The following is a 26405-nucleotide window of genomic DNA, read 5'->3' on the forward strand; positions in this document are numbered from 1 at the left end:
TGGAAAAGCACAGCAGGTCAGGCAACATCCGAGGAGCAGTAAAAATAATGTTTCGGGCAAAAGCCCTTCATCAGGAATGAGGCTGGGAGCCTCAGAGTGGAGAGCTGAATGGAAGGGGGTTGGGGCTGGGCGAAGATAGCTGAGAGTGCAACAGGTAGATGGAAGTGGGGATAAAGGTGATAGGTCAGAGAGGAGGGTGGAGCAAATAGGTGGGAAGGAAGATTGACAGGTGGGACAGGTCATGGGGATGGTGCTGAGCTGGCAGGTTAGAACTGGTGAAGTCCTTTACCCCCACCTCCATTCACCTATGGCACTCTCAGCTATCCTCTCCCCAGCCCCCACACCTCCCATTTATCTCATCACCCCTGAGTCTCCCAGCCTCATTCCTGATTAAGGGCTTTTGCCTGAAACATCAATTTTCCTGCTCCTCGGATGCTACCTGACCTGCAGTGCTTTTCCAGCACCACTTTAATCTTGACTCTAATCTGCAGTACCCACCTCCACCTAAATAGATATTGTCTTTTCTCTCGAGTGGGGCAAGTCCAAAACTAGAGGGCATAGGCTTAGGGTGAGTGAGAAAAGATTTAAAAGTGACCTAAGAGGCAACTTTTTCACGCAGAGGGTGGTGCATGTATGGAATGAGCTGTCAGAGGAAGTGATGGAGGCTGGTGTAGTTAGAACATTTAAAAGGCATCTGGATGGGTACGTGAGTAAGAAGGGTTTAGAGGGATATGGGCCAAATATTGACAAATAGGATTAGATTTATTTAGGATATCAGGTCGGCATGGACGAATTGGACCGAAGAGTCTGTTTCCGTGTTGTACATCTCTGTGACACTGTGGAAAAATGTGAGAATAAAAACTCTCAGAGTGAGTAGTAGGGTCTGCTTGGAAGTGTAGTGGAGCTAAGTTCAATTGAGGCATTCAAGAGGTGTTAGCTGATATTTCAACAGAAACAATGTTCAGGGTTACAGGAAAAAGGCAGCAGGTTGGCATGAAATTAAAAATTTCAGAGGCCCAATGCAGATATAATGGACCAGATAGCCTCCTCCTGAACTGTAACAATTCTGTGACACTGGTAGCAATGCTTTGTTTGCACTCTCTAACCATTTGCCTTGCTACTCTGGCGGCTTGTCTACCAGCTTCATGTTTTGTCCTGCACATCATTTCACAATGACTTCCCTTCCCTCAAGATCTGCAGGTCAGTCCATATGCAAGGTATTGTCCTCGGTCTTGAAATCATGTGGTGGTCTGTAGCAGATATACATCTTTCTTACTGCTAGCTGTACATAGGTTTGTTTCTGTTTCACAGTGTGGAATTTGCTACATTTCCCTTGGCTCAGCGGAAGGCTGGCTGTCTGGGTAGTTACCGTCTTCTCCTGTTTCCTTGTGCATGCGCGCACCCTGGCAGTGGTGTGCAACCTACGATGTTGCAAACTTGTCATCAAATAGTGTTCTCTGCATTTGAGACTGTGCCAAACCACAAATTAGTTGCCTTTTTGTCTTGTTACAAAATTATCTATCGCTTTGTTTACACGCTGTCTGAGGCCTTGAAATCCATACTGGCGAATCCGATGACCTGACTATGGCTGGAGATAGGTGCTAAGTCTTTCAAAAGTTACATTTGGGTTATTGTCCTGCCTACTTCAGACAGTCCCCAGCTATTAAATAAATTTAATCCTAACCCACAAATGGATTATAGCTGCCTCACAACTTGTTTTAGAACTGCTGAAAGACAACTTGCTTTTTTAAAAATCTGCACTTCTTATTCATTATGCGCTGTAGCCGAGCATTCATTACTGGGTCACTTGCTTTATTGTGGTGTTACCACACGGAGGCAAACTCCTCTGTTAATTAAACCAAACACCCAGAAAGGCTCACCTTGCCTCATAATCTGTTGAAATATGAGTGACAGAGAACTCCCAAATTCCACTATTTAAAGAAAATATCAATTTATTTTTTAACTCCAAAAGGGAACATCAAACAACTAATCACAACGCTAAGCCCCCTTTTCTCTTTACTGCTTACTATCTGCCCCCAACTCTATAACAATATGCTGTTTCAATAAGACACTTATCAAAATTACATCAACTTAATTTCAAAACCACACAGCCGCTGTCATCTTTTGTGTCTTCACTCTTCTGGCTGCTGATCTCACTGGATCGTCTTCTTTCTTTTTACTGTGAGTATGTTTCACATGAAAAATTATCTTTGATAGAGAGTGTTTCCTAATTTCACGGAGAGCAAGATGTTAGCTCTCCATGCATTTCTGTCTCAACATGAGTTTCTCTCTGACCAATTTTCAAAATGTCTGCATTTTATACCCACCTCCTGCCCTCCCAACATCGGATCATCTCATTGGTTCAATGTTGGCAAAGCAATAAATTCCAATGCGATTGGGTTTTAGTATCCTAAGGCATAATTTAAAATGAATGATTAAATTTGAATTGTTGTCAAAATAGCAAACAAGACTCAAGTATCAATTTCACAGTCAAATGTTACATATTTTCAATTTTCCAGTACACTGGGACTGCCATCTAGTCATATACACCGGTGTTCATAATCTCTCAGTTCAGAACAACATCCACTCTTTCTTAAAGGTACACTACATGCCTTCAAGTTCATAACAGCGGGATTCATGCAGTCTTTCTTTTGGCACTAATGTAGGTCAGTTTTCCTAATCACTAATAAGGTCTATGTAAATACAAGCTGCTGTGTTGTCCCAGCTATTGCCTGCCAGATAATAAGACTCAGCACAGAATTGTCATGGCCCATTCACAGAGTCACTACAATTACTTAAGGAATGTTCTCTCTCAGCTGCCATGGTAGATGAGCTTAACATCTCCTCCCCTGCATGTGCAATTCAACTTTAATACATTTATCCATTACACAGTCCAGTTAAGGATTGTGGAACAGAACAAAACCTTTCTTGGACTGGATAGAGAATGAGATTTTGATGCGTTTCTTGATAAATTGAACATGTATTTGCTTCTCCTTCAATCATTTTGACTGCCTGCTTCCAGATTCAATTTAACAAAGGAGATGGTGTTCTTTGATTAACTGTTAGCTTCACCCTACCTTGGAAAGGATCTAGAATCACTGCCTATACTGATGCCATCTCTCAATATTGCAGCAATGCACCATCAAGATACCTGCCTATTAAATCAAAAGTGGATAGCCAGCACAAGCAGGTAACCCTGGATTGTATTTGACAGTCAGACTCAGAAGAGAGTTCCAGTTTGAACTGAATTCCATCCATTACAAGAAATGCTTTTGTGTGAAAGGCAGTTTAGTAATAAGATAGAAAAGCTAGAAATACTCTACAGGCTCATTAGCGAATTCCAAAATTTTTGGTTTTGATTTTATTGTCATATGTATTTCATAGTAGGAATACAACAAAATAGTGAAAAACTTTTATTTTTTGCTGTGAAATGGTGCCGTTTTGAATAATTTTAAAAAAAAGAAAGAGCTGAAAGTCCATTAGTCGTGAGCCAGCTCATCATGTCAACAATGCATGTGCCATCATCCCTCTCCCACTGCTACACCCAGATCCAACCAACATTGAAATTGCTGATCCTCAGGCGCCATCTTTGTCGCTGGGTTGATTTTCTTCTACCACCACCTGCATCAGACCAACCAACGTCAGAGTTGCATCTCTTGCCACTGGGCCCACCTTGTTGATTTCGCTGTGATGTCCTTACATTACCACTTCACCACTAGACTGAACCAATAATGAAGTCATCGATCCACCGACGCCATCTTTTACCACTGGGCCTGCCTCGCTAATGTAGAAGCCGCTGATTCTAGGTCCTTGCTCCGGAAAAGTAAGTAGGGGGCTCACCATCCTGCTTGCTGAGCCCACTCAGGGTCCGCGATAGGCAAACCTGAGGTCCACGTCTGGGCCCGGCTTGAGACTGCTCAAGGTCCTCACCCTGGGTTTGGTCGAGATGTGTGTGTTGGGCTCTTGCTGCCACTGATGCCATCCAAGCTCAGGACAAGATAAGAACGATAGATAGATTAGATTATATAGAGGAAAGCAAAAAGAAAAAGCGGCCAGAGTGGATGAGCTCCAGCACAGGAGCACTACTCTGCTGCCATTTTGGACTGGAAATCTGACTTTACATGTAAGCCTCCTAGTGGAAAAACTTCGCAGCGTCTGCACAATCCATTGTTCTGATCAAAAACTAAGTGGAGCAGCTACATTTTAAAGCACTTAATGCCATTTGTTTTTACATAGATGCAGAAATGTGATTTGAATACAAAGAGCCAGAAAAAGAAATGTATTGAGAAATTTCCATTCATCAGTCACCACATTCTGAAAGGTCATAGCTAATCCCACATTTGAACTCACCTTTGCATACTCAACTGCACACCATCATTATGCTTTAAAATTCTTTACCTTTTCTCTACCTCACAATTCTAATTTAAATTGATCTGAGTGGCTGCTTTACACAAAATACAATGTCATTTATCCCTTTCTCTCACTGGATGACCCTGCCTACTTATAAAGACAGTTACTACAGGTAACAGAGTGAACTATTTCATAGAATTGGAAAAGCAGAATTGCTATGGTGCGAAATTGAATCTGACCGGATCATTGGTCATGAGAATTTCAGCAACAATACTTTACACTTTAGGAAGAAGGCATAAATCACAAGTTATTTCATAAAAATGAGACACCCAACAATGGTCCTTTTGAAAAGAGTTCTTGCAACATCCTTATATCAACTGCAATGTACTGTTAACGTTCCAACAAGTTTAGAGTTAGGGTTAACCTTGATCCAATTCAGTTAAAAACAAAATATGTCAAGTAAAGTCTCTCAGCAGTGGTTTATCTAAAAGAATCCATTTTTCAAAAATATTAAAAATAAAAATCCAACCAGCAGGTACATAAAAGTCCAGTTCTACCATGATAGGCTTATAGCCAATTACATAATCTGTATTATAAAAAGCCAATTATAAATCATCTCTTCAACAGCAGAATTCTAGAAGATGAGTTACAAACATTGCATGGTTTTCTGTACTCATGAAGAATAGCAACTAGAATGGGTCCACCAATTAATGCAAATTAAGAATAGAATGGTGTTCCCACTAGTCTGCCTTAAATAAGAAGTTGCTTAAAGTGCCAAGAGAGCAATATTCATCCATTTCTTTTATGCGACTCTAGGTTGGTTCTATATTACAGGCATTTCCATAAGGTGTGCTTGTGTTGGTTAATAACTGGAATTATGACCAGGAAGTTCATAAAATAGGAGCTCATTCTGTTTTTAAAAAAGGTAAGTAGTCTGAAACAATAACAATTCTCTCTATAGATGCAACCAAACCTGAATATTTCCACTCATTTTTAACATTTCCATTTACTTTGTTGCTGCGATATTGTCCTCTACTGTTGACATCAATGTTGGTTTATTGTGCAGCAGTGTCCATCCTACTATCGGATATGCACCGTAGAGCAATTCAACCCCATTCCACAACTCCTTTGCCTCATGCAGGTCCCCTGGCTCACTGTCCACTAATGCATCATCCTGAGTTGCTGTTCTTGGCAGTTTGCTACTGCCTTCCTCTGTCAGGCAGAGAGAGATGCAGGAACCATGTCTATTTTAACCAGAAAAAGAATCGAACCTTTACAGTTGGCATTATTCTAAATCACAGTAATCAACTGAACATCCTGGCTCCCCCAGCAAACTGATTAGTTTGTACTTTAAATGCAATCCTATAATATTTATTTAGAGCATCAAATGTTTCCTCTAAACTATGATTTCTGCTGAAGATGCTGTCCTGTTGGGTAAGGTTCTGTCTTATTGGTACTATAAATAAAGAGGTAATTCACCACTTGTGACCGCAAACAGTTATTAGTTGGCTACTCAACTGTGAAGAATTAATATCCACAGAAACATACCAGAGCCTTAATTATATAATAAATGTTTAACTTGACACTTAGAATCATTTTCTGTTCAGAATCTGTCATTTCTTCATAGTATTTACGTTTTCCTCTGTTACCATCCATTTTTATCCATTAGATTAAATCTATCCAGAAGGCTTAAGTCTCTAATCTCTGTAAGGGTAGTTGGTCTCTCTTTTTACTTTATAGATATCCATAAGCATCAGGTTTTGTTTTCTCATTCATAAATACTGTAATTATCCTAACTATCCAGGACTCATAACAGATTGCTGTGAAATACTGTTGATTTATTTCTTCAAGCACAGTATTTTCACTTAATGCTGCACTGTTGACAGTATTCTAGCAATTTGTGGATTTGCAGAGTTTATCTGTCAACTATTTTGTAAGCTGTGACCTTCCCTACTAATGTGAAGGATTCTGTTGAATGCTGTTTGAAAATATATTTGCCTAATTAGACTTGTTCTTAACTTAGTTATGTATGTAGATGGTGGAAACCTTTTAAATAAATCCCCTTCCTCTTATAATACTGAACTTTAAACTTTGCTGTAAGATTCAGTTAATATTTCTACAGTAATAGGAAAAATTGTACAAATTCTCGTAGTAAAACCTAATACAGACATTGTACTCTGGCCAATTTTATGCTGAATTTAATTTAAAATAATTGCATATTAAAAAGATCAGATTTATTTCAAAACATTTATTTTAAAAATGTCAGATGCTTCAGATACGTACAAATTTCCCACAAATAAAAGAGAGAATAGACAATTCAAATATGAGGCACAGTGTAGAATGCAAATATACCATAAGGGGGACTGGGATTCTAAATTCTCCTGTCAATCAAACTACAGTTATGATTTGGAGATGCCGGTTAGATTGACATAAATAGAAACAAAAATCATAATAACAAAAGTTAACGTGTGTGACTTGTATTACATGATCAAATCAGTCACTCCAGTAACTGTGCAGACATTGCAATTCCAATTGTTGTCTTAGTGATTGATCATACACTGGAATGCCCAAAATGGGATGTGGATCTATGCCAGCAATTTTCCCACACTGAGTTCCTGATTACAATTACAACACTGTGGAAAAGTGGTCAAGTAAAAGGCAATCTCCCACAGGAAGAGGGGAAACCACAGAGTCAGGATAAATCCGATATGAATTCCAGAATGACCCACATACATCATTATCTAATCAGAAGCCAGGGAATTGACCAGGAGAACAGGAGAAATGGAATAGGAGACACCTAATACTTCACAGCCTACAGAGAATTTGCAATTATTATTTTAACACTTGAATGTCTCTTATTGTCAGAAAGATTGGACAATGTGTGTACCATGGAGCCTCAGGCCACAGATAAGATTTAAATCCATGTTTCCTTTACAGGTAACAGATCTTAAACCCAGTTAGGTAACGGACAAACAATCCTTTTTAAGTTTCCAAATCCATAACTTTCAAACAGAACAAACTTATGGAGAAAAGTTAGAAGTACAAACAGGGTTCAAGAGGTCATATGTGGAATTCATATGTACGGCTGGATTATATTTACAAACTGATTCTCAAAATACAATTCAAACAAAGGAGAAAGCAATATCCTCTCCATAAAAAATCACCAGGAAGATCTAGTATCAACTGGGTCCCCCAGTCCAAAGGTCTTAAAGAATCTGGCAAATTTATATTCGGGTCCTAACTAGGATTGGACTCATATGTTTGGAATCAAGATTGTTAACAGGCCAACAAGTACAGCTTAAAAGCAGCTAAAGAAACATCTGACTTAAGTAGATGTGAATACGTGTAAATGAGAAGCAGCATAGAGCATAAATACCTCTGCCCTCAGCAAAAACAATTCAGATAAACAAACTCATAAGTGGGACTACAAGTGGAAATGTTTAAATATGGCAGTTCATTTTATAAATGCTAATGAATGTATTATTGTAATACCAACAGAGACCTGACACTGGGTGTTTCCTAGTTTGCAGTATTTCTTCACTTATGTCTGTTTGGTCAGAACTTGCACTGAAAAATCATACAAGTCTCTATTGATTTTCTTCAATGTCTTCACTTCGTCTTCCAGCTCAGCCACTCTCATTTTTGTGTTCTCGCCATCTCCCAGCAAATGCTGCATAAGAAAAAAAATATATCTGAACAACGGATTACAAATTGCAATTTGTCTTATTAACTTTAAACATTTTTAATGAACTTGTCTGAAAGGATAAATACATTCAATAAAATTATCAAGCTGGAAATCAAATATTTTTTAAAACTATAAATGCTTGCCAGGCTCAACAGTAACTGGGACGTGTCAAATCAGGCTGAACTGTCGTATATACTGTGAATACTTCACATCCAAATCAACCTAATATTTCTCATTAAAGAAGCTAACAGACCACTATTTATTTCCAGTTTCCTTTTTTGCACAAAAAAAAGTCGATTCCTCAGTCCCTAGAGAAACTAATTTAAGCAGAAAACTGCTGGTCTGACTGGGTTACAATTACTGCTGAGATTGTTTATATTTAGATATGCAGCTGAAGAAAATCAGCATTTCTAGGGCAGAAAGATGAAGGAAAGTGAGGAGTTCCACAGTTAACATGCTTAAAGACAAGGGAGACAAATCTTGACTTCAGCACAGAAATGAGATGCAAAACTATTAACATAGAAACATAGAAGACAGAAGCAGGAGGAAACTATTTGGTCCTTCAAGCCTGCTCCGCCATTCATCACGATCATGGCTGATTGTCCAACTCAATAGCCTAATCCTGCTTTCTCCCCACAACCTTTGATCTCATTTGTCTCAAGTTCTATATCTAGCCGTCTCTTGAATACATTCAATGTTTTGGCATCGACTACTTCCTATAGTAATGAATTCAACAGGCTCATCACTCTTTAGGTGAAGAAATGTCTCATCTCCATCCTAAATAGTCCACCCTGTATCCTCAGATTGTGACCCCTGGTTCTGGATGAACCCACCACCGGGAACACCCTCCCTGCATCTACCCTGTCTCGTCCTGTTAGAATTTTATAAGTCTCTACGAGATCCCCTTCACTCGTTTGAACTCCAGCAAAAGCAATCCTAATCTAATCAATCTCTCCTCATACATCAGTCCCACCGACTCGGAATCAGCCTGATAAACCTTCATTGCACACCCTTAAGAGCAAGAACATCTTTCCTCAGAAAAGGAGGCCAAAACTGCACACAAAATACTAGATGTGGCCTCACCAGTGCCCTGTGTAACTGCAACAACACATCTCTGCTCCTGTACTTGAAAGCTCTTCCACTGAAGACCAATACACCATTTGTCTTCTTTACTGCCTGCTGCACCTACATGCTTACCATCAGCAACTGGAGCACACAGACATCCAGGTTGCACTGCACACTCCCCTCTCAAATTTACAACCATTAAGGTAGTAATCTGCCTTCTTGTTTTTGCTTCCAATGTGAATAACCTCGCATTTATCTAAAGTATACTGCACCTGCCATTGATTTGCCTACTCGCCCAACTTGTTCAGATCATGCTGAAGAACCTCTGCATCCTTATCACGGTTTATGTTCCCACTCAACTTGGTATCATCTGCAAACTTTGTTACATGTTGTTCCCTCATTCAAATCATTAATATATATTGTGAATAGCTGGGATCCTGTGGCACCCCACTAATTACTGCCTGACAATTTGAAAAGGACCCATTAATTCCTACTCTTTGTTTCCTCTCTGCCAACCAGCTTTCTATCCATCTCGATACACTTCCCCCAGTCCCATGCACTTTAATCTCACACAATAATCTCTTATGCGGGACTGTGTCAAATGCTTTCTGAAAGTCCAAGTAAACCACATTGACTAGTTCCCCCTTGTCAACGCTACTAGTTACATCTTCATTGAATTTCAACAGATTTGTCAAGCATGATTTCCCCTTCATAAATCCACGCTGAGTCTGAATCTGTCACTGCTTTCTAAATGCTTCCTATTATGTGTGGGACATATTATTTTTGAGCTTAGGGGAAACAGGGAAATAGAGTTCAATGCTTTTGATGATGTAGAAAGGGATAAGAAACACAGAGATGGGGCAAGTAATTTTTTGGTGGTTAAAACTGGAAAGGAGACTAAAGGAGACCAAAGCACCATTCTTTCTTTCCCTACCACGGAGTATCAGAGCGATACTGAACAGCCATCAAAATGGGAGTGCTATGTTTTACAAATGTGACATGCCTAGACATTGAAAGGTTCCCTGGATAAGTTGTCCATACATTGTTCAACTGATGACAAACTGTTTTGCTCTTCCAGTAATTCATAAAACAGATATTTATGTTCGAGTAGTATTTCTGGATTCATCAAGGTGAAGGGTGTTACTGCTTGGAAATAGAATAGCTTACCATTTCAAAGAGCCCATGAACAGCAATTCCAGTTCAAGTGTAGCAACCTCTGCATTACCCACCTACCGCATTCCAGACCAGATGAGGAGGGAAGCTTCCTTTCTACTGCAGCAATACAGCTTAGGCCCACACTCAGAAGGGCCACTCAACGTGCAATAATTTTGCAATTGAAAGAAAAAGATGATTTCCATGACAATGAAAACGTCAATGCTGAATTAAAGTTTGTTTTATTTTGTAGGCCTTTGTCCACCAGAAACTGTGGAAACTCATTTCACAGACAAGTTTAACAATCAGCAGTGGAAGAATTGGTAGAGTTTAAACCGCACATGACAAAAATCTATTAAAGCCCAACAAACCTTATCTGCGGCAGTGCACATAACAGAATACAACTCCTCAGCTTTTTTGAGGTAACTTTCCTGAGACTCCTGTTGAAAAACAGAGCAAATGATTTAGCTTGGAATTGTACACAACTTATATTCTAAAAGTAAAAATAATCATTCCAGGTAGCAAGTGCACGTTGCAGAACATTGCATACACAGCAGAAAATGCCCAAATCTCTGAATAGGCTACCAATTACAATCAGAAACACTTATTTTTTCATGGGATGTGGGCATCATTGGCAAACGTCAGCAGTTAAGAGTCAATCACATTCTGGAGAAGTCCTGCTGAACACTGTTTGGGTGCTGGTGATGTAGTTATTTCCAAACAGGAAACAATCTTTAACATTTAAGGTAAAGTTGCGTCTAGAAACCAATGGGGTGACAGATAAACTCCTATGAGTGTTTCTCCAAATCTTTGTTTGAACTGAATCTTACAGTAATCACTAGAGTTATACTGCATTATCTGGTTCTAGATCAAAATCTTTGCAAGTATCAGTGCCCAAGGGACTATACACTAGCAACTCAGAGAAACTATATCTCTGTAAGAGTCAGTGCCGAGGAAACTATACAGAGTTGAGAACTTTATGGGAGAGGATGAATAAATTACAATCAGAGATGATGTAATGAATATTGATTTCAACACTGGAGGCAGAAAGAGACTGCGGTATTTTAAGTTTAAGAAGAACAAGACAAGAATGCTCAGAAAGCAATTACTCTTGTAACATAGTACAGAACTTGAACATTGCTGAGAAAGGACATATTTTAGCGAAGCTGTCATTTCGCATTCAGAGGAACAAATTCAGAAGCATATTTTGCCCTGAACCATAGTATTTTTGAAAATGTTTTGATGAGTGCAAGAGAAAAAGTTTTGACAAAAGGTCTCTTTTTTCAGCAATATTCTAGTAATCACAGAATCCCTACAGTGTGAAAGCAGGCCACTTGGCCCATCGAGGCCACACTGACTCTGCAAAGAGCATCCCATCCCATCCCATGCCCCAACCTATCCCCGTAAGCTTGCATCACCTATGGTTAACCCACCTAACCTAAACACCCCTGGACACTATAGACAATTTAGCATGGCCAATCCACCTAAACGCTACATCTCTGGACTGTGGGAGGAAACTATGCAAACACAGGGAGAACATTCAAACTCCACACAGATAGAAGCCCGAGGCTGGAATCAAACCTGAGTGCCTGGTGCTGAGAGACAGTAGTGATAACCACTGAGCCACCATGCTGCCCCAAATATTGATGTAACAGGAAAAAAAGGGAGGTTTCTGACAGGTTGGCAACCTTCATCAAGACCATGAGTCTTTGAAATTCTATTTGCTGAAAGAATGACCTGACAATATTTCATGTTTAAATACCTTTACTGCAATTAATATTGAAATAACACTATTGACTAAATACCGTTTTATTTTTGTAATTAACTTACAATTTTAAACTACAGAAACTAATATTCTCCTTTTATACTTATTACCCATTGCACTTTTGTATCTCAGCTTAGCTGAGTAACAAGTACAAGTGACTGACTCAAGGTGTTTTTGGAAAGCTTCTTAAATCCACCACCAGTAGTAAAGCCTGTTGCAATCATTCTTTTTCCCTCTGCCCATCCAGAACAAATCTCTCAGAATATGTATAAGGCTGCAAGATGTGTTTCTTCATCTATAGGATACCCCACCCCCCACATAAGGCTGTGACAGCTCAAACTCAAGTAACCTTGTCTCTCTGCTGGCCACACACTGCTTCTTGCCTACGCTACGCTGTCTGTGTAGGGAAACCTGTAACCAGATCGTTAAAGATGACTTCCTCTGTCCTCTTTGGCACAGTCATGTGAAGCACATTAACCATTTATCTAGGTAGAGAAATAAATTAGCTTTTCTTGACCTCTAACCCCTCTTCGTTTAAATTTAAAACTAAATTTAAAGTTCCAAAATATTATAACATTAGAGTATTTCATAACTATAACAAATGTTTCTGACCAGACTTTCAAACAACTTATTATACTTATAATGCAAGAAAGTCACATGGGAACTGGGAAACAATCCAAAAACAATGGGAATGTATAAACATTAATTAGACTAAATCTCATAGGGATGCAATTTTATGAAACTGCATTGGATGTTGGTAGACTCCAGCATTTATTGCCTTTAATGCTGAAGCAATCTCCTGAGGGCTTCAGATGTACTCAATATTCACAGTCAATGTGAACACTTTCAGTTAGCAATTCTTTACTTTTTTTCCAATTTTCTCCCCTCTCATTTTTAGGGTAGAGATTGCAGCTGGGAAATGAGTTCCACAGGCACCTCCAGCCATGCTTTAAGAACAGGTAAACTAAAATAGATTTTGAAGGCAGCCTACTCAATTGAGCACTGGTCCATGCTGAAAGTTAACATGACTGCTGTACAGTTTCTAGCAGGGGTCACTGGATAACAATCACTCTTGCACTGGCTGAGATACGTTAGCATAGAACAGGTACTAAATCTGGGTCTTTTTGATACTTTAGGCAACCTTCTATCAATTCTAGCAAAGACTTTCTCTAAACTGTCTCCTGCACTCAAATCTCTTCACATTTTGATCAGAACTGAACACAGTGCTCAGAATGTAGTCTGATTACAGGACTGTACAGTTTAACAATGACTTTTCTTAACTTTCATTCTATTGTTGTGCCTATATATGTATATCTCAACATTCTGGCTTTAATAATTGTTACTCTGCAGTAATTGGTTACATTGAATTTAAGGGGCTATGTCCATTTGAATTCACTATGCACGTCACTCAATGTTTTTCTACTTACATGGAGTATCCTTATTGAAATTAAGGTCCAATTTATCTTGTAAATCCTAAGCTACAATGAATTTCTGAATCCAAGTCAAACATATAAATTGGAAGCAAAGTTATCCCTAGTGCTTAGCTGCCTCCTTTAGCATCTTCGACAAAATCTTCTAATACCAGCTATGTTCCTCCATTCAACCAATTCATTATCTATTTCCAAAGTATACAATAAATCCAAGTACTGCACTTTGAACCTAATTAAAACTCCTTTTTGCAGACCTTCATATGAAATAAATATTTCACATGAAGTATGATTTTTCCTCAAAGGTCAAGGACTGCGTATAGTGGACAGTGAAGGTGGTTATCTGGAAATGCAGCGAAAGCTGATCAATTGGGCCAACAGGCTGAAGAATGGCAGACGGTGTTTAGATAAATGCAAAATGTTGCATCTTGGTGGGTCAATCCAGGGCAGGACTTCCACAGTCAATGGCAAGGTTCTGCGGAGTGGTATAGAACAAAAAAATCTAGGGGCACAGGTTCATAGCTCCTTGAAAGTGGAGTCATAGGTGGACAGGGTGGTGAAGGTGGCTTTGCATGCTTGTTTTGATTGGTCAGAGCATCGAGTACAGGAGTTAGGACATCTTGTTGCACTTGCACACCTGTTGGTGAGGCCACATTTGGAGTACTGCATGCAGTTCTGGTGGCTCTACTGTAGAAAGGATATTATTTAACTAGGAAGTGTGCAGAAAAGATTTACTGGGATGTTACCTGGACTGGAAGGTTTGAATTACAAGGTAAGGTTGGATAGGCTGGGACCTTTTCCCCTGGAGCATAGGAGACTGAGGGGCGACCTTACAGAGGTGTATAAAATCATGAGAGGCATAGATAAGGTGAATAGCCAACAGGTTTTCCCATGATAGGGGAGTCTAAAACTAGAGGGCATAGGTTTAAGGTGAGAGGGGAGAGTCACAAAATGGTCCAGAGCGATAGTTCTTTCACACAGAGGGTGGTGAGTGTCTGGAACGGATTACCAGAGGTAGTGGTGGAAGCCAGTACAATCTTGACATTTAAGCAACATTTAGACAGATTTGTGGAGGGGATAGGTATGGAGCCTTATGGACCAAATGTAGGCAAATGGGACTTGTTTCATTGTGAAAACTGGACAGCATGGGCAAGCTGGGTCAAAGGGCTGTTTTCATGCTGTAGACCTCTATGACCCTTATGATGATAGGAAAGAAGCAATGGTTAGGTGAAAAGATGATTAGAAGGCTACAAGGTAAAATAAACCAAAAAGCTTAACAGGCAAGCACAAGGAATCTGTAAAGATTTCAGCCAAGAAAAATAGCCTCCCAACATCTATTAAGCCCGATCAGAACTTTCTTCATTTTGGATTTTGGTGGAGAAACGACATCAACAAATTTCCTGATGATACCAGAATAAGAGACTTGTAACAGAAGAAGATTTTCAGGAGGACACAAACATGTTAGCAGATTGGACAGTCAGGTAGCAGAAGTGGGAAACATTATATTTTTAGAAGGAACGGAATTGGAGTACAAACTTAATTAATTCATGCTGTAGGTCGGATTCATTTTATAATTCATATGTTGTTGAAATATTACTTTTAGTTTGGGTATATAAGATTGTGGAAGTAACTGGGTTGGGAGGTTTGAAAACAGATCTAAAATGATTGCATTTTAAAGGTGGCTAGTTTTTCTTTAATAAGGTCGGTGTTGGAAGTGTGAAAACATTAATCTATGCCTCATTTGAGCACTGCAATGGAGCCAATGAGCCTGGCAAGACTGAGGTTGTCTCCATTAAAGATATAATTGATTCCAAGATCAACAAACAGGTTTATAGTTGGCAGTATTTCATTGAAATCCCAGATATGATTCATTGCCATAGGGATAGATTGTTGAGAGGCCGTCCTTTAGTGTTGGGTTTATTTGTGCATTATCTCATGGAAAATGTTGAAACAGATACTAGAGCCTGGAGAAGCAGAGAGAAAATAAACTCAAAACTGTACATCAGAAGCAAAGGGTGATCAGAAATCAGGGCTACCTTTGAGTTGGAGTCTTTGAGCGCGAGTACAGTGAGGCCCATGCTTCAGTTGAAGTGTCTACAATCATGAAGGGAGGGTTGCTGAAGTGGATTCAATAAGATCCCTGACAAATTTCACAATTCAGAGAAAATCAGGAACACTGAGAATCAAAGTGAGCTCCTGACAGTAGTGGCACATCTTAATTTTGATTTCATGAAGGAACTCTCAGGATCCTGTAATGAATAAGAGAATTCTCAAATGGAAATAAAATAGGACAGGGAGTGTCTTGCTGAGAATTCAGGTTTAAGTAATTGAGCTTTAGAAATATAATGTACTTACTTTGTTAATTATACATAAAAAATTTCTGTGCAGAATCTAATTTGCATAATTAGATGGCATAATTTTCATCCGAAAACTGGGAGTTTAAATTTATTTTTAGAAGTTAATGACCTTCCTTCATAGCATAACATTACAACTATCGGCAGGGGCAAATACAAGGACTTAAAGTCATTTTAAATAAAGGCTAACAATATTTAAAAATTTATAAGTGTAGGCTTACAGTCCAATAAAGGAATATTGTAGTGATTGCATAAGAACAATGAGAGCACTATATCCAGTTTTTGGTGTTCAATTACAGAAAAGATATTGAAACGTTTTAATATAAATGTAGCTAGATGATGCCAAGGATAGAAAACTAGTTATAGGGACAGACTAGGCCTATTTCTGGTTGAGTAGAGAAGGCCAGCAGGAGATTTAATAAAGCCTCAATATTATGAAAAGTTTTGAGAATAACATGGAATAGACCACTTCCTACTATTTGAAAGACATTTGAAAAGGGAATCAATTTGAAATTTTCAAGAATTATATTAGAAGAAATGTCTTTACTCAAGATTAAAGTGAGGACTGCAGATGCTGGAGATCAGAGCTGAAAATGTGTTGCTGGAAAAGCGCAGGTCAGGCAGCATCCAAAGAGCAGGAAAATCGACGTTTCGGGTATGAGCCCTTCTTCATATTCCTGAAGACGGGCTCATGCCTGAAACATCGATTCTCCTGCTCCTTGGATGCTGCCTGATGTGCTGTGCTTTTCCAGTAACACATTTTCAGCTTTACTCAAGATTATTCAAGCATGGAAGGTTTTGTAACAGAGAATGATTGAGGCAGAGGACATTGCATCATTTAAATAAATGGATAAGTATTTGAAGGAAATGCTAATATAGGCTTTTAGGAAGATGGAAGGCAATCGGAATTAGTTCTAAATTCCTCAGGCACATAACTAATGCAAATATAATGGGCTAACCAGTCTCCTTCTGTGCTGTAAACTTCTTTAAATGTACTTATTTTTAGTATTCAATTTTATTTATAATGTAGTTGTTTATTCTACTTAAGTTACAGATATCTTCTGTGGTGAATATTTGGATGAATTAATCACTTATTCTAAGTTGCGCTCATCCTTAATTTCAGCTTCATCATTTTGTTTTGTGATTTTTTTTTCCCCTGCATCCCACTTTGTTGCCCTACTATAAATTTTTTTAGATTAGATTCCCTGAAGTATGAAACAGACCCTTCGGCCCAACAAGTCCACACCGACCCTCCGAAGGGTAACATTCCCCTACCCTATATTTATCCCTGACTAATGCACCTAACACTATGGGCAATTTAGCACGGCCAATTCACCCGACCTGCACATTTCCGGATTGTGGGAGGAAACCGGAGCACCCAGAGGAAACCCACGCAGACACGGGGAGAACGTGCAAACTCCACACAGTCAGTCGCCTGAGGCAGGAATTAAACCCGGGTCTTCGGCGCTGTGAGGCAGCAGTGCTAACCACTGTGCCACCGTGCCGCCCAGTTCTGAGTAATTTGTGAATTCATGTACAATAACAAACGCTGAGTCTACATGCTGAGCTTAAGTGTATCTTTAATCATATGTAGTCTATCTTGACTTAAAATGCTGAACAAATTTCCAACTAACTTGCCCATGCTGCTCATATTTTCTTTGAAATTATCCTTTTACCTGGTTCCTGATATAAAATCCATGCCTGGTAGTATCTTAGATTATGTTGAATTTGATCATCTTTATTAGCTGCCAATGATGCCAAGAATTATAATTCTGATATTTTTTCAGGGTAACTATGTTAATCAAGATGCTTACTGCCTTTTCTGGCTTCTCAGACACAGTAGGCCATGGTGCAGTCCAACTTGGACTCTGACTAATATTAGATTGATTCACAGTCCCACTAAAATTGTCATCCATCCTGCTGAGGAAAATCCACGAATGTAATAAGTATTTTTCCTGATTTACTCAACAGTTAACTACCTCCGGGCAACAGGATGTCCAATTCAGACCTGAACAATTTGCTTTTGACTTGTGGGCATAATGGAAAGGTATCACACTGCTGTAATTTTAATTCATTTTTCATGCTATGTGAGCATCTCTAGCTGGAACAGACCCCTACTGCACACCTTCAAACATGCCAAAGGTGCTGGTGAGCTGGCTTTCCTTCGACAGTGTTTCCTTTATGCTGTGTGTCTGTGCAGCTGTTCAAGGATCTATACAGTGATTGACATGTGGTACCAATCTTCACTTTGAAGGCAATATAAAACTAATTCCCTGAATTTCTCTGGCCAAAGGGACTAACAGAGTGGTTATCCAGAGTTTTGATACCTTAAAGAGGGGGGTCACAGGCTGGGAAAGCAGTCACTGTGGTCCCAATAAGCCAACTGGAGGGGTTTGACTCCACCTCTGATCCAAAGAGCCTCCATATCAAAGAGCCTCCATATCAAAGAGCCCCCGATCACTAACTTGCCTCAGCAGCACTCCCCTCACTTGCTGAGGCTGCCAAGAGCTGCTGGTCCTCTGATTGGAGTCCCAAAGCTGGAAGTCCAATATGCCATCCGCAATTGAACAGGTAAGCTTGTGGGTGGCAAATTATGAGTGGGGGCCCTATTTCTGCAGAAAGAATCACTTGAATGAACCTGGATGATAGTGTGATTTAGCCAAAGAGACTATGAGAGATAGGTCAAATGCTGTCTACAATCTTATGTTGTAAGTGGAGCTGCTTACTGAAAAAACCTTCAAAAGCTGATTGGAGGCAGATGTTCGCAGGTAAAGGGATGGCTGGAAAATGGGAAGCCTTCAGGAATGAGTTAACAAGAATCCAGAGAAACTATATTCCTGTTAGGGTGAAAGGAAAGGCTGGTAGGTATAGGGAATGCTGGAAGACTAAAGAAATTGTGGGTTTGGTTAAGAAAAAGAAGGAAGCATATGTCAGGTATAGACAGGATAGATCGAGTGAATCCTTAGGAGAGTATAAATGCAGTAGGAGTATACTTAAGAGGGAAATCAGGAGGGCAAAAAGGGGACATGAGATAGCTTTGGCAAATAGAATTAAGGAGAATCCAAAGAGTTTTTACAAATGCAAGGACAAAAGGGTAACTAGGAAGAGAATAAGGCCCCTCAAAGATCAGCAAGGCGGCCTTTATGTGGAGCTGCAGAAAATGGGAGAGATGCTAAACGAGTACTTTGCATCAGTATTTACTGTGGAAAAGGATATGGAAGATACAGAATGTAGGGAAATAGATGGTGACACCTTGCAAAATGTCCAGATTACAGAGGAGGAAGTGCTGGATGTCTTGAAACGCATAAAGGTGGATAAATCCCCAGGACCTGATCAGGTGTACCGTAGAACTCTGTGGGAAGCTAGAGAAGTGATTGCTGGGCCTCTTGCTGAGATATTTGTATCATCGATGGTCACAGGTGAGGTGGTGGAAGACTGGAGGTTGGCTAACATGGTGCCACTGTTTAAGAAGGGCGATAAAGACAAGCCAGGGAACTATAGACCAGTGAGCCTGATGTCAGTGGTGGGCAGGTTGTTGGAGGGAATCCGGTGGGACAAGACGTACATATATTTGGAAAGTCAAGGACTGATTAGGGATAGTCAGCATGGCTTTGTGCGTGGGAAATCATGTCTCACAAACTTGATTTGAGTTTTTTGAAGAAGTAATAAAGAGGATTGATGAGGGCAGAGCGGTAGATGTGATCTATATGGACTTCAGTAAGGCGTTCTACAAGGTTGCCCATGGGAGATCTCATGGAATACAGGGAGAACTAGCCATTTGGATACAGAACTGGCTCAAAGGTGGTGGAGGGTTGTTTTTCAGACGGGAGGCCTGTGACCAGTGGAGTGCCACAAGGATCAGTGCCGGGTCCTCTATTTTTTGTCATTTACATAAATGATTTGGATGCGAGCAGAAGAGGTACAGTGAGTAAGTTTGCAGATGACACCAAAATTGGAGGTGCAGTGGACAGCAAAGAAGGTTACCTCAGATTACAATAGGATCTTGACCAGATGGGCCAATGGGCTGAAAAGTGGCAGATGGAGTTTAATTCAGATAAATGCGAGGTGCTGCATTTTGAGAAAGCAAATCTTAGCAGGACTTATACACTTAATGACAAGGTCCTAGTGAGTATTACTGAACAAAGAGACCTTGGAGTGCAGGTTCATAGCTCCTTGAAAGTGGAGTCGCAGGTAGATAGGATAGTAGAGGAGGAGTTTGGTATGCTTTTATTGGTCAGAGTATTGAATACAGGAGTTGGGAGGTCACGTTGCGGCTGTAAAGGACATTGTTAGGCCACTTTTGGAATATTGTGTGCAATTCTGGTCTCCTTCCTTTCAGAAATATGTTGCGAAACTTGAAAGGGTTCTGAAAAGATGGACAAGGATGTTGTCAGGGTTGGAGGATTTGAGCTATAGGGAGAGGCTGAATAGGCTGGGGCTGTTTTCCCTGAAGCATCAGAAGCTGAGGGGTGACCTTATAGAGGTTTACAAAATCATGAGGGGCATGGATAGGATAAATAGACAAAGTCTTTTCCCTGGGGTCGTGGAGTCCAGAACTAGAGAGCATAGGTTTAGGGTGAGAGGGGAAAGACATAAAAGAGACCTAAGGGGCAACTTTTTCACACAGAGGGTGGTACATGTATGGATTGAGCTGCCAAAGGAAGTGGTGGAGGCTGGTACAATTGCAATATTTAAAAGGCACTTGGATAGGTATATGAATAGGAAGGGTTTGGAGGGATTTGGGCCGGGTGCTGGCAGGTGGGGTTAGATTGGGTTGGGATATCTGGTCGGCATGGACGGGTTGGACCGAAGGGTCTGTTTCCATGCTGTACATCTCTATGACTCTAAAAGCAGGAATTAGCTCAGCATTTATAGTACTGTGATTGGCCAATAGTAAGCGTGAGGGATTTCACATTTAACCCAACACATCAACACCAATGCGTATGTTTCTTATTTGACACCCATCAAACCCGCCCGCCGCGCCCCCCACCCCCCCTCTTCAAACGTCGCTCACTTGTTGCAATTGCCAACGAAATGTGTAAACTCGACCATTGTGGCTTAAAATATTTCCTCTCGAGACAGCCAATGAGTGGGAAAGATTCTAATTTTACTACTAGTTGTATCTTATAGCCTAAGTTGACAATATTCATCCAGCATCACATTTGACAGAAATACATTCGTAAAATGTCCAAAACATTAAGACTTTTTTTTTGAAAATGTCATTATTTTTGTGCCCGAACCCTCAACTGATGCATGGATTTAAACAGGTTTGGTGAAATAAAAAAGGATTATTTTGGTCAAGGATTAAGTTGCGATACCAGAAGTCAACAAAACATTTATTCTGACCATGAGCCACGCTGCAAAATGCCTATGCTCCACAGTTGGCTAAGAATAGACTAGGTGTCATAGTGATGTCATCCAGAAATAGCATGGTAATGCGCATTTCCTGGCGTCTCTAAGCCCCATTTGGATATGGGGTCAAGTGCCTATTGAACAATGGTTTAGGGCAGCAGTGAAAATTAAAGGGAGGCTTTTCATTGAAATTCCATCCATGGTGTGAGGAATGGTATTGGTTCAGGAAAATGTTAGGAGTTGGGGTGGAGTTGCAATATTCATCATAATCTTAGCATGTAATGAAAAATGTGCTTAAAGCTTACTACAACCCAAGTCTTCCTGCACTCAAAAAAAAATTAATCAAATTCAAAATTGTGTAAGTTAAGGGCACTGGGCAAATGCACATCGTGTTTGCTTATCGGACTTTGTTTCGACTTCTGTTAGGTTGCTGGAATGACTACTGTAACTACCTCATGCTGTGCTTCTACCACATATGTACAGATAATGGAGAAACAGAAAGATAAATTATTTACTTACCCCACTGTTCACTGCATACAATAATTCTATTTTACTTTACTATTGGATGATAGTTTATGACCTGTGGTGTAAAGCTGTGCTGATATTGGATTTTCATAGAACCACAATTACATTGAAAGACATTGCAGGATAAACACAATGAAATACTCTCCAAATCAATTCTGCAGGAGAAACACAATGAAATGCCCTCTGGATCAATGTTGCAAGATATGCCAGTGAAGAATTTTAATCTTTTAAACTCTGCTCAGATTTACTGCCTGATCCAGGAACGCTTTCCTTTTACTACTCACCTTGTGACTGTTACAGATTTTACACTCCTTTCTCTGTGAAAATGACAGCCACTTCTCATGTCCACACACAGTGAAAGGTGGCAATTTACTGATTGCTGCAATTCTCTACTCTGCTGCAGAGCACGCCTGTTGAATACTTTGTGGATGATGGTCTTAAAAATGACACTTTAAATCTATGTCCTCTTGTTCTCAATCTTTTTACCAATGTGGATAGTTTTTTCCTTCTATTCTGTCCCAAGCCTTCAGGATTTGGAAAACTTATCTCAAATTTCTATTTTGGCTTCTCGTCTGAGGAAAAGAGTCTCAACCTCTTCAATCTATCTTATAATTGAAGTTTCACAAGCCAAAATCATTCCTGTAAATATATTCTGCACTTTGTTTAATGTGTTACATGCTTCCTGGAATGTGTCACACAGAACTTTATGCCAGCTGAGATCTAACTTGTGTCTTATACAAATTCAGCAAAACCTTATTGCTCTAGTACTTTACTTCCTATTAATAAAGGCTAGGATCCTGCATTCTTTATTAACTGGTCTATCCATCTGCCTTGCCACCTTTGATGACTTAAGCATCTGCACAACGTTTAAAGTAGTACCTTTTATTTTAAACTGTTTCTCCACAAGTTGTTTCTACCAAACTGTATCACCTTACACTCATCTGCATTAAAATTCATCTGCCACCCATCTGCTTCCTCTACCAACTGCTCAATGTCCTTTTGAATTTCTGCACTATCCTCTTCACAGCTTACAATGTTTCAAGTTTTCTAACATCTGAAGACTTTGCAATTGTCCTCTTTACACCAAGGTCTAGATCATTAATATAAATCAGGAAAAGCATGGGTTCCAATACTACCCTCACTACCTTTCCCCAGCCCAAAGATTGTTCACTGACCATTCTCACTGCTTCCTATTGGCCAACTTTGTATTCACATTACTACTGTTCTTTGCATTTTATGAGATCCAACTTATACGCACAAAACCTCTCTGTTACTTCTTCAAAAATCGCACTGAGTTAGTTAACTATGATTTTCTCTTTAGAAATCCATGTTGCTTCACCATAACTAACTTGTGCTTATCCAAGCGACTATTAATTCTATCACAAATGATTGCTTCTATAAGTTTCCCTACCACTGAAATGAAACTGGTTGGTTTATGATTTCTTGAGTTTAACATTACACCCTTTTTCAAACCAGGGCGTAATGTTTGCAATTTTCCAAATCTCTGGCATTACTCCTGGATCTAAGGAAAATGAAAACTTATGGCTAGTGCTTTCACAATTTCTGCTCTCTTTCCATCAGTATCCTTGGATGCACTTCACCTGGTCCAGGTAAGTTATCAACTTTAGAACATAAGAACTTAGGAAATAGGAGTCAAAGTGGGCACCAAGCCCTTTAAGCCTGCTCCACCATTCAACAAGGTCATAATTAATCTACTCTAGACATCAACTCCTCTTTCATGCCAGTTCAGCACAATCATTAACTCCTTGATATTTCAAAAAGTAGGTCATCCAGCTCAAGTCTGCTCTGCCATTCAATGAGGTCATGGCTGATCTTATCCTCAAATTTACTCATCCCCCTAACCCTTGAATCCCTTACTGACTAAAAGTTTATCTCAGCCTTGAATCCACTTAACAACCCAGCTTCAACAGCCCTCTTCAGTAAAGAGATCCAAAGGTTCACTACCATCTGAGATGAGTTCCTCTTCATCCCAGTCTTAAATACTGGTAGGTGACCCCTTACCCTGCGATTATGTCCTCTGGTCCTAGACTCCACCACAAAGGAAAACAACCACTCTACATTTACACCGTCAAGCTTCCCATCAATAAGGTCTCCTTTCCTTCCAATGAGTACAAGCTCAACCTTCTCAACTTCATCTCATAAGAAAATCCCTTAATTCCAAGGATCAACCTTGTGAACTATCTCTCTGCCTCTACTCTCAGTATATCTTTGCTTAGATATCCTGATGTCACTATCGGTGTAGTCCTTTTCCATTGTGAAGACCAAATCAATGCAAGATATTCATCAAGGTCTGTGTCCATGTCTTTTGGGTCTACACTCTGATTACTTCTATGATTCCCTTACTTATTTTAGTCTACATACGTTTATAAAAACGCAATGGGTTTTGATTTATTCTATCAGCCAATGCTTTATCATGCACTCTCTTGGATTTCCTAGTACCCATTTTAATTTGTGCCTTGCACTTTTTATACTCCTCAGGGACTTGACATCCAAGGTTTTCCAGTCATGGATCCACCCTTAGTCTTTATAGGAATATATTTGCCCTGTATTGTTGTTATTCCCTTCTCGAATGCCTATGACTGCTCTGACAGACTTTAGTTACTTGTGAATAAACTATGTCAGAGCAGTCATTGGCATTCAGGAAGGGAATAACAACAATACAGGGCAAATATATTCCTATACAGAGCAAAAATATTGTCCTCTTCGGATAAACTGCATCTTATTCTTAATAAAGTTGGACTTCCCCAGATTAGAATTTTTAGTTCTGTCCCCATCCTTAACCTTTTCCATACCTATTCTAAATCTAACTGAGTTACAGTCACTATCTCCACACTGTTCCCCTACTGATATTCCTTCTGCTGCCATAGTTCTTTCTGAAAATAAGGCACCTCTTTGTTTGCTTTCTATGCACTAGCTAAGAAAGTTTTCTTAGATACAATTTAATGATTTTGCTCCTTTAGAACCTTACACATTAAAATTATCCCAGTTACTTTGTGAAAATAAAATAAAGAGATCAGTATGCAGCACCTGTGCAGAGAAAAGCAAATTTAATGTTTTGAGTCCGGTGACCCTTTGCAAGACGCAAAGTGTTTTTCTGTCCACAGATCCTGCCAGGCCTGCGGAGTTCTTCCAGAACTTTCTGTCTTTAATTTCAGTTAATATGGGAGTAGTTTAAATCCCCTAGTACTGCTGCCTTGTTATCTTTAGACATCCCTGAAATTTGATAACATATTTCATCCTCTACTTCTCCGACTGTTTGGGGGGCTTATAGTATTTGCTCTTTTTGTTTATTTACTTTTACCCACATAGTCTCAATTGATAAATCCCACCTAAGATATCATCCCTCCTTACTGTTATGATTGATTCCTTGATCAATGCTGTGACCGCTCCCACTCTTCCATCCCTTCTCTGTCTCATCTGAATGCCCTACTGCCAATCCAGGAGAGAGAAACACTCTTGAATTTAAATCACTAAAGCTAGAAAAAATTTGAGAATGTAAGCGGAATTATGATCATGGACGAAATCAGAAATAGCGTCCTGGCAAATTTAAAAACTTGTTTTGATAGCCATCAAGTAGCAATGGTCAGACAAGCAGTGGTTGTGGCAGATGCCTATGATATCTTATGCAATTGCAGGCAGATTGGAATCCACAAGGAAACGGAAGGAATAGGACTTCTGAAGATGGAACAGGGATTAATTCTGGAGAATAGGCAGAAGGATCCCATAATAAAGAACAGTTGGAACCAAGGGGTGATAAAGAAGTTAACATGCTTCCATTGTAATATGACTCGACATACCAATATCAATTTCAGGAAATTAAATGGGAGACTGATTGCAGAAGTAGGAATATCTAATACATCTTCAGAAAAGGAGGCAGCTGAAAAGGAAATTAAGGTATTAACATGAAGCTATTCAAAGCAATGATTCAAAGGGAATGATTTTCCTTAGAATGTACTAAGAAGGGAGAGATTGCTCAAGACAGTCATGAAGATTCTTTGAGAATCACAAGCAGAATGAGACCACTGGAAGTTTTGAGTATTTTATCTCAAAGGGAGAATTTTTCCCTTTCTTTCCAAGAAGAAGGTAAACCAATAGAGATCCTAAGAAAGATTGGAGTAAGTCAGTCACTGATGCTGGCTGACAATATTAGGTTACTGAAGGAGAAAATATTTATTGGAGGTATACATAGAGGTTACAAATTAGTCTCATTACAGTGAGTTGGATTAAAGAGTGACTTGGTAAGTGGTGAAGTCGCTATAGGAGTGAAACAAATTTCTTTAGAAGGAACTAATTTTTATTTTGAGAAATGACCTGGTAGGTTCTGGGGAGATAGTTATGGGGAACAAGAAAATGGCAAAGGAGTTAAGCAGATATTTTGCATCCATCTCAGTGGCGGAAGATACTTTGAACTTCCCATTAATACTAAAGAATTTGGGGAAGGATTTAAGTACATGACAAGTAATATTAAACAAACTAATGGCGCTAAAGACAGGTGAGCCTCTGGCTTTGATGGTTTCCATCCTAGAACCATAGTAGCAACAGCGATATTGGATGCATTGGTTGTAATTTTCCAAACATCCTTGGATTCTGGAGAAGTCCAGTGAATTGGAAAACTGCCAATGTGACAACCCTATTTAAAAAGGGAGGAGACAAAAAAGCAGGTAACCTAGGCCAATGAGCCTAACATGCATTATTGGAATCAATTATTA

At 39.6% G+C, this 26405-nt stretch overlaps 1 protein-coding gene across 2 annotated transcripts in view; it reads right to left on the reverse strand.

Moving 5' to 3' along the window:
* Positions 1–6583: 6583 nt before the first annotated feature.
* Positions 6584–26405, reverse strand: part of wdr18 (WD repeat domain 18) — a 199960-nt gene continuing 180138 nt past the window's right edge. For both annotated transcript variants that reach the window (XM_072593920.1, XM_072593921.1), the window contains 2 exons: positions 10624–10692; positions 6584–8020 (listed from right to left, as the gene is read on the reverse strand). In XM_072593920.1, the coding sequence (XP_072450021.1) occupies positions 7892–8020; positions 10624–10692 (198 nt within the window). In that variant the 3' untranslated portion in view covers positions 6584–7891. The remainder of the gene's footprint in view (positions 8021–10623; positions 10693–26405) is intronic.

This window comes from Chiloscyllium punctatum, chromosome 24 (assembly GCF_047496795.1).
Source record: "Chiloscyllium punctatum isolate Juve2018m chromosome 24, sChiPun1.3, whole genome shotgun sequence".
In the NCBI taxonomy this organism is placed as follows: Eukaryota; Metazoa; Chordata; class Chondrichthyes; order Orectolobiformes; family Hemiscylliidae; genus Chiloscyllium; species Chiloscyllium punctatum.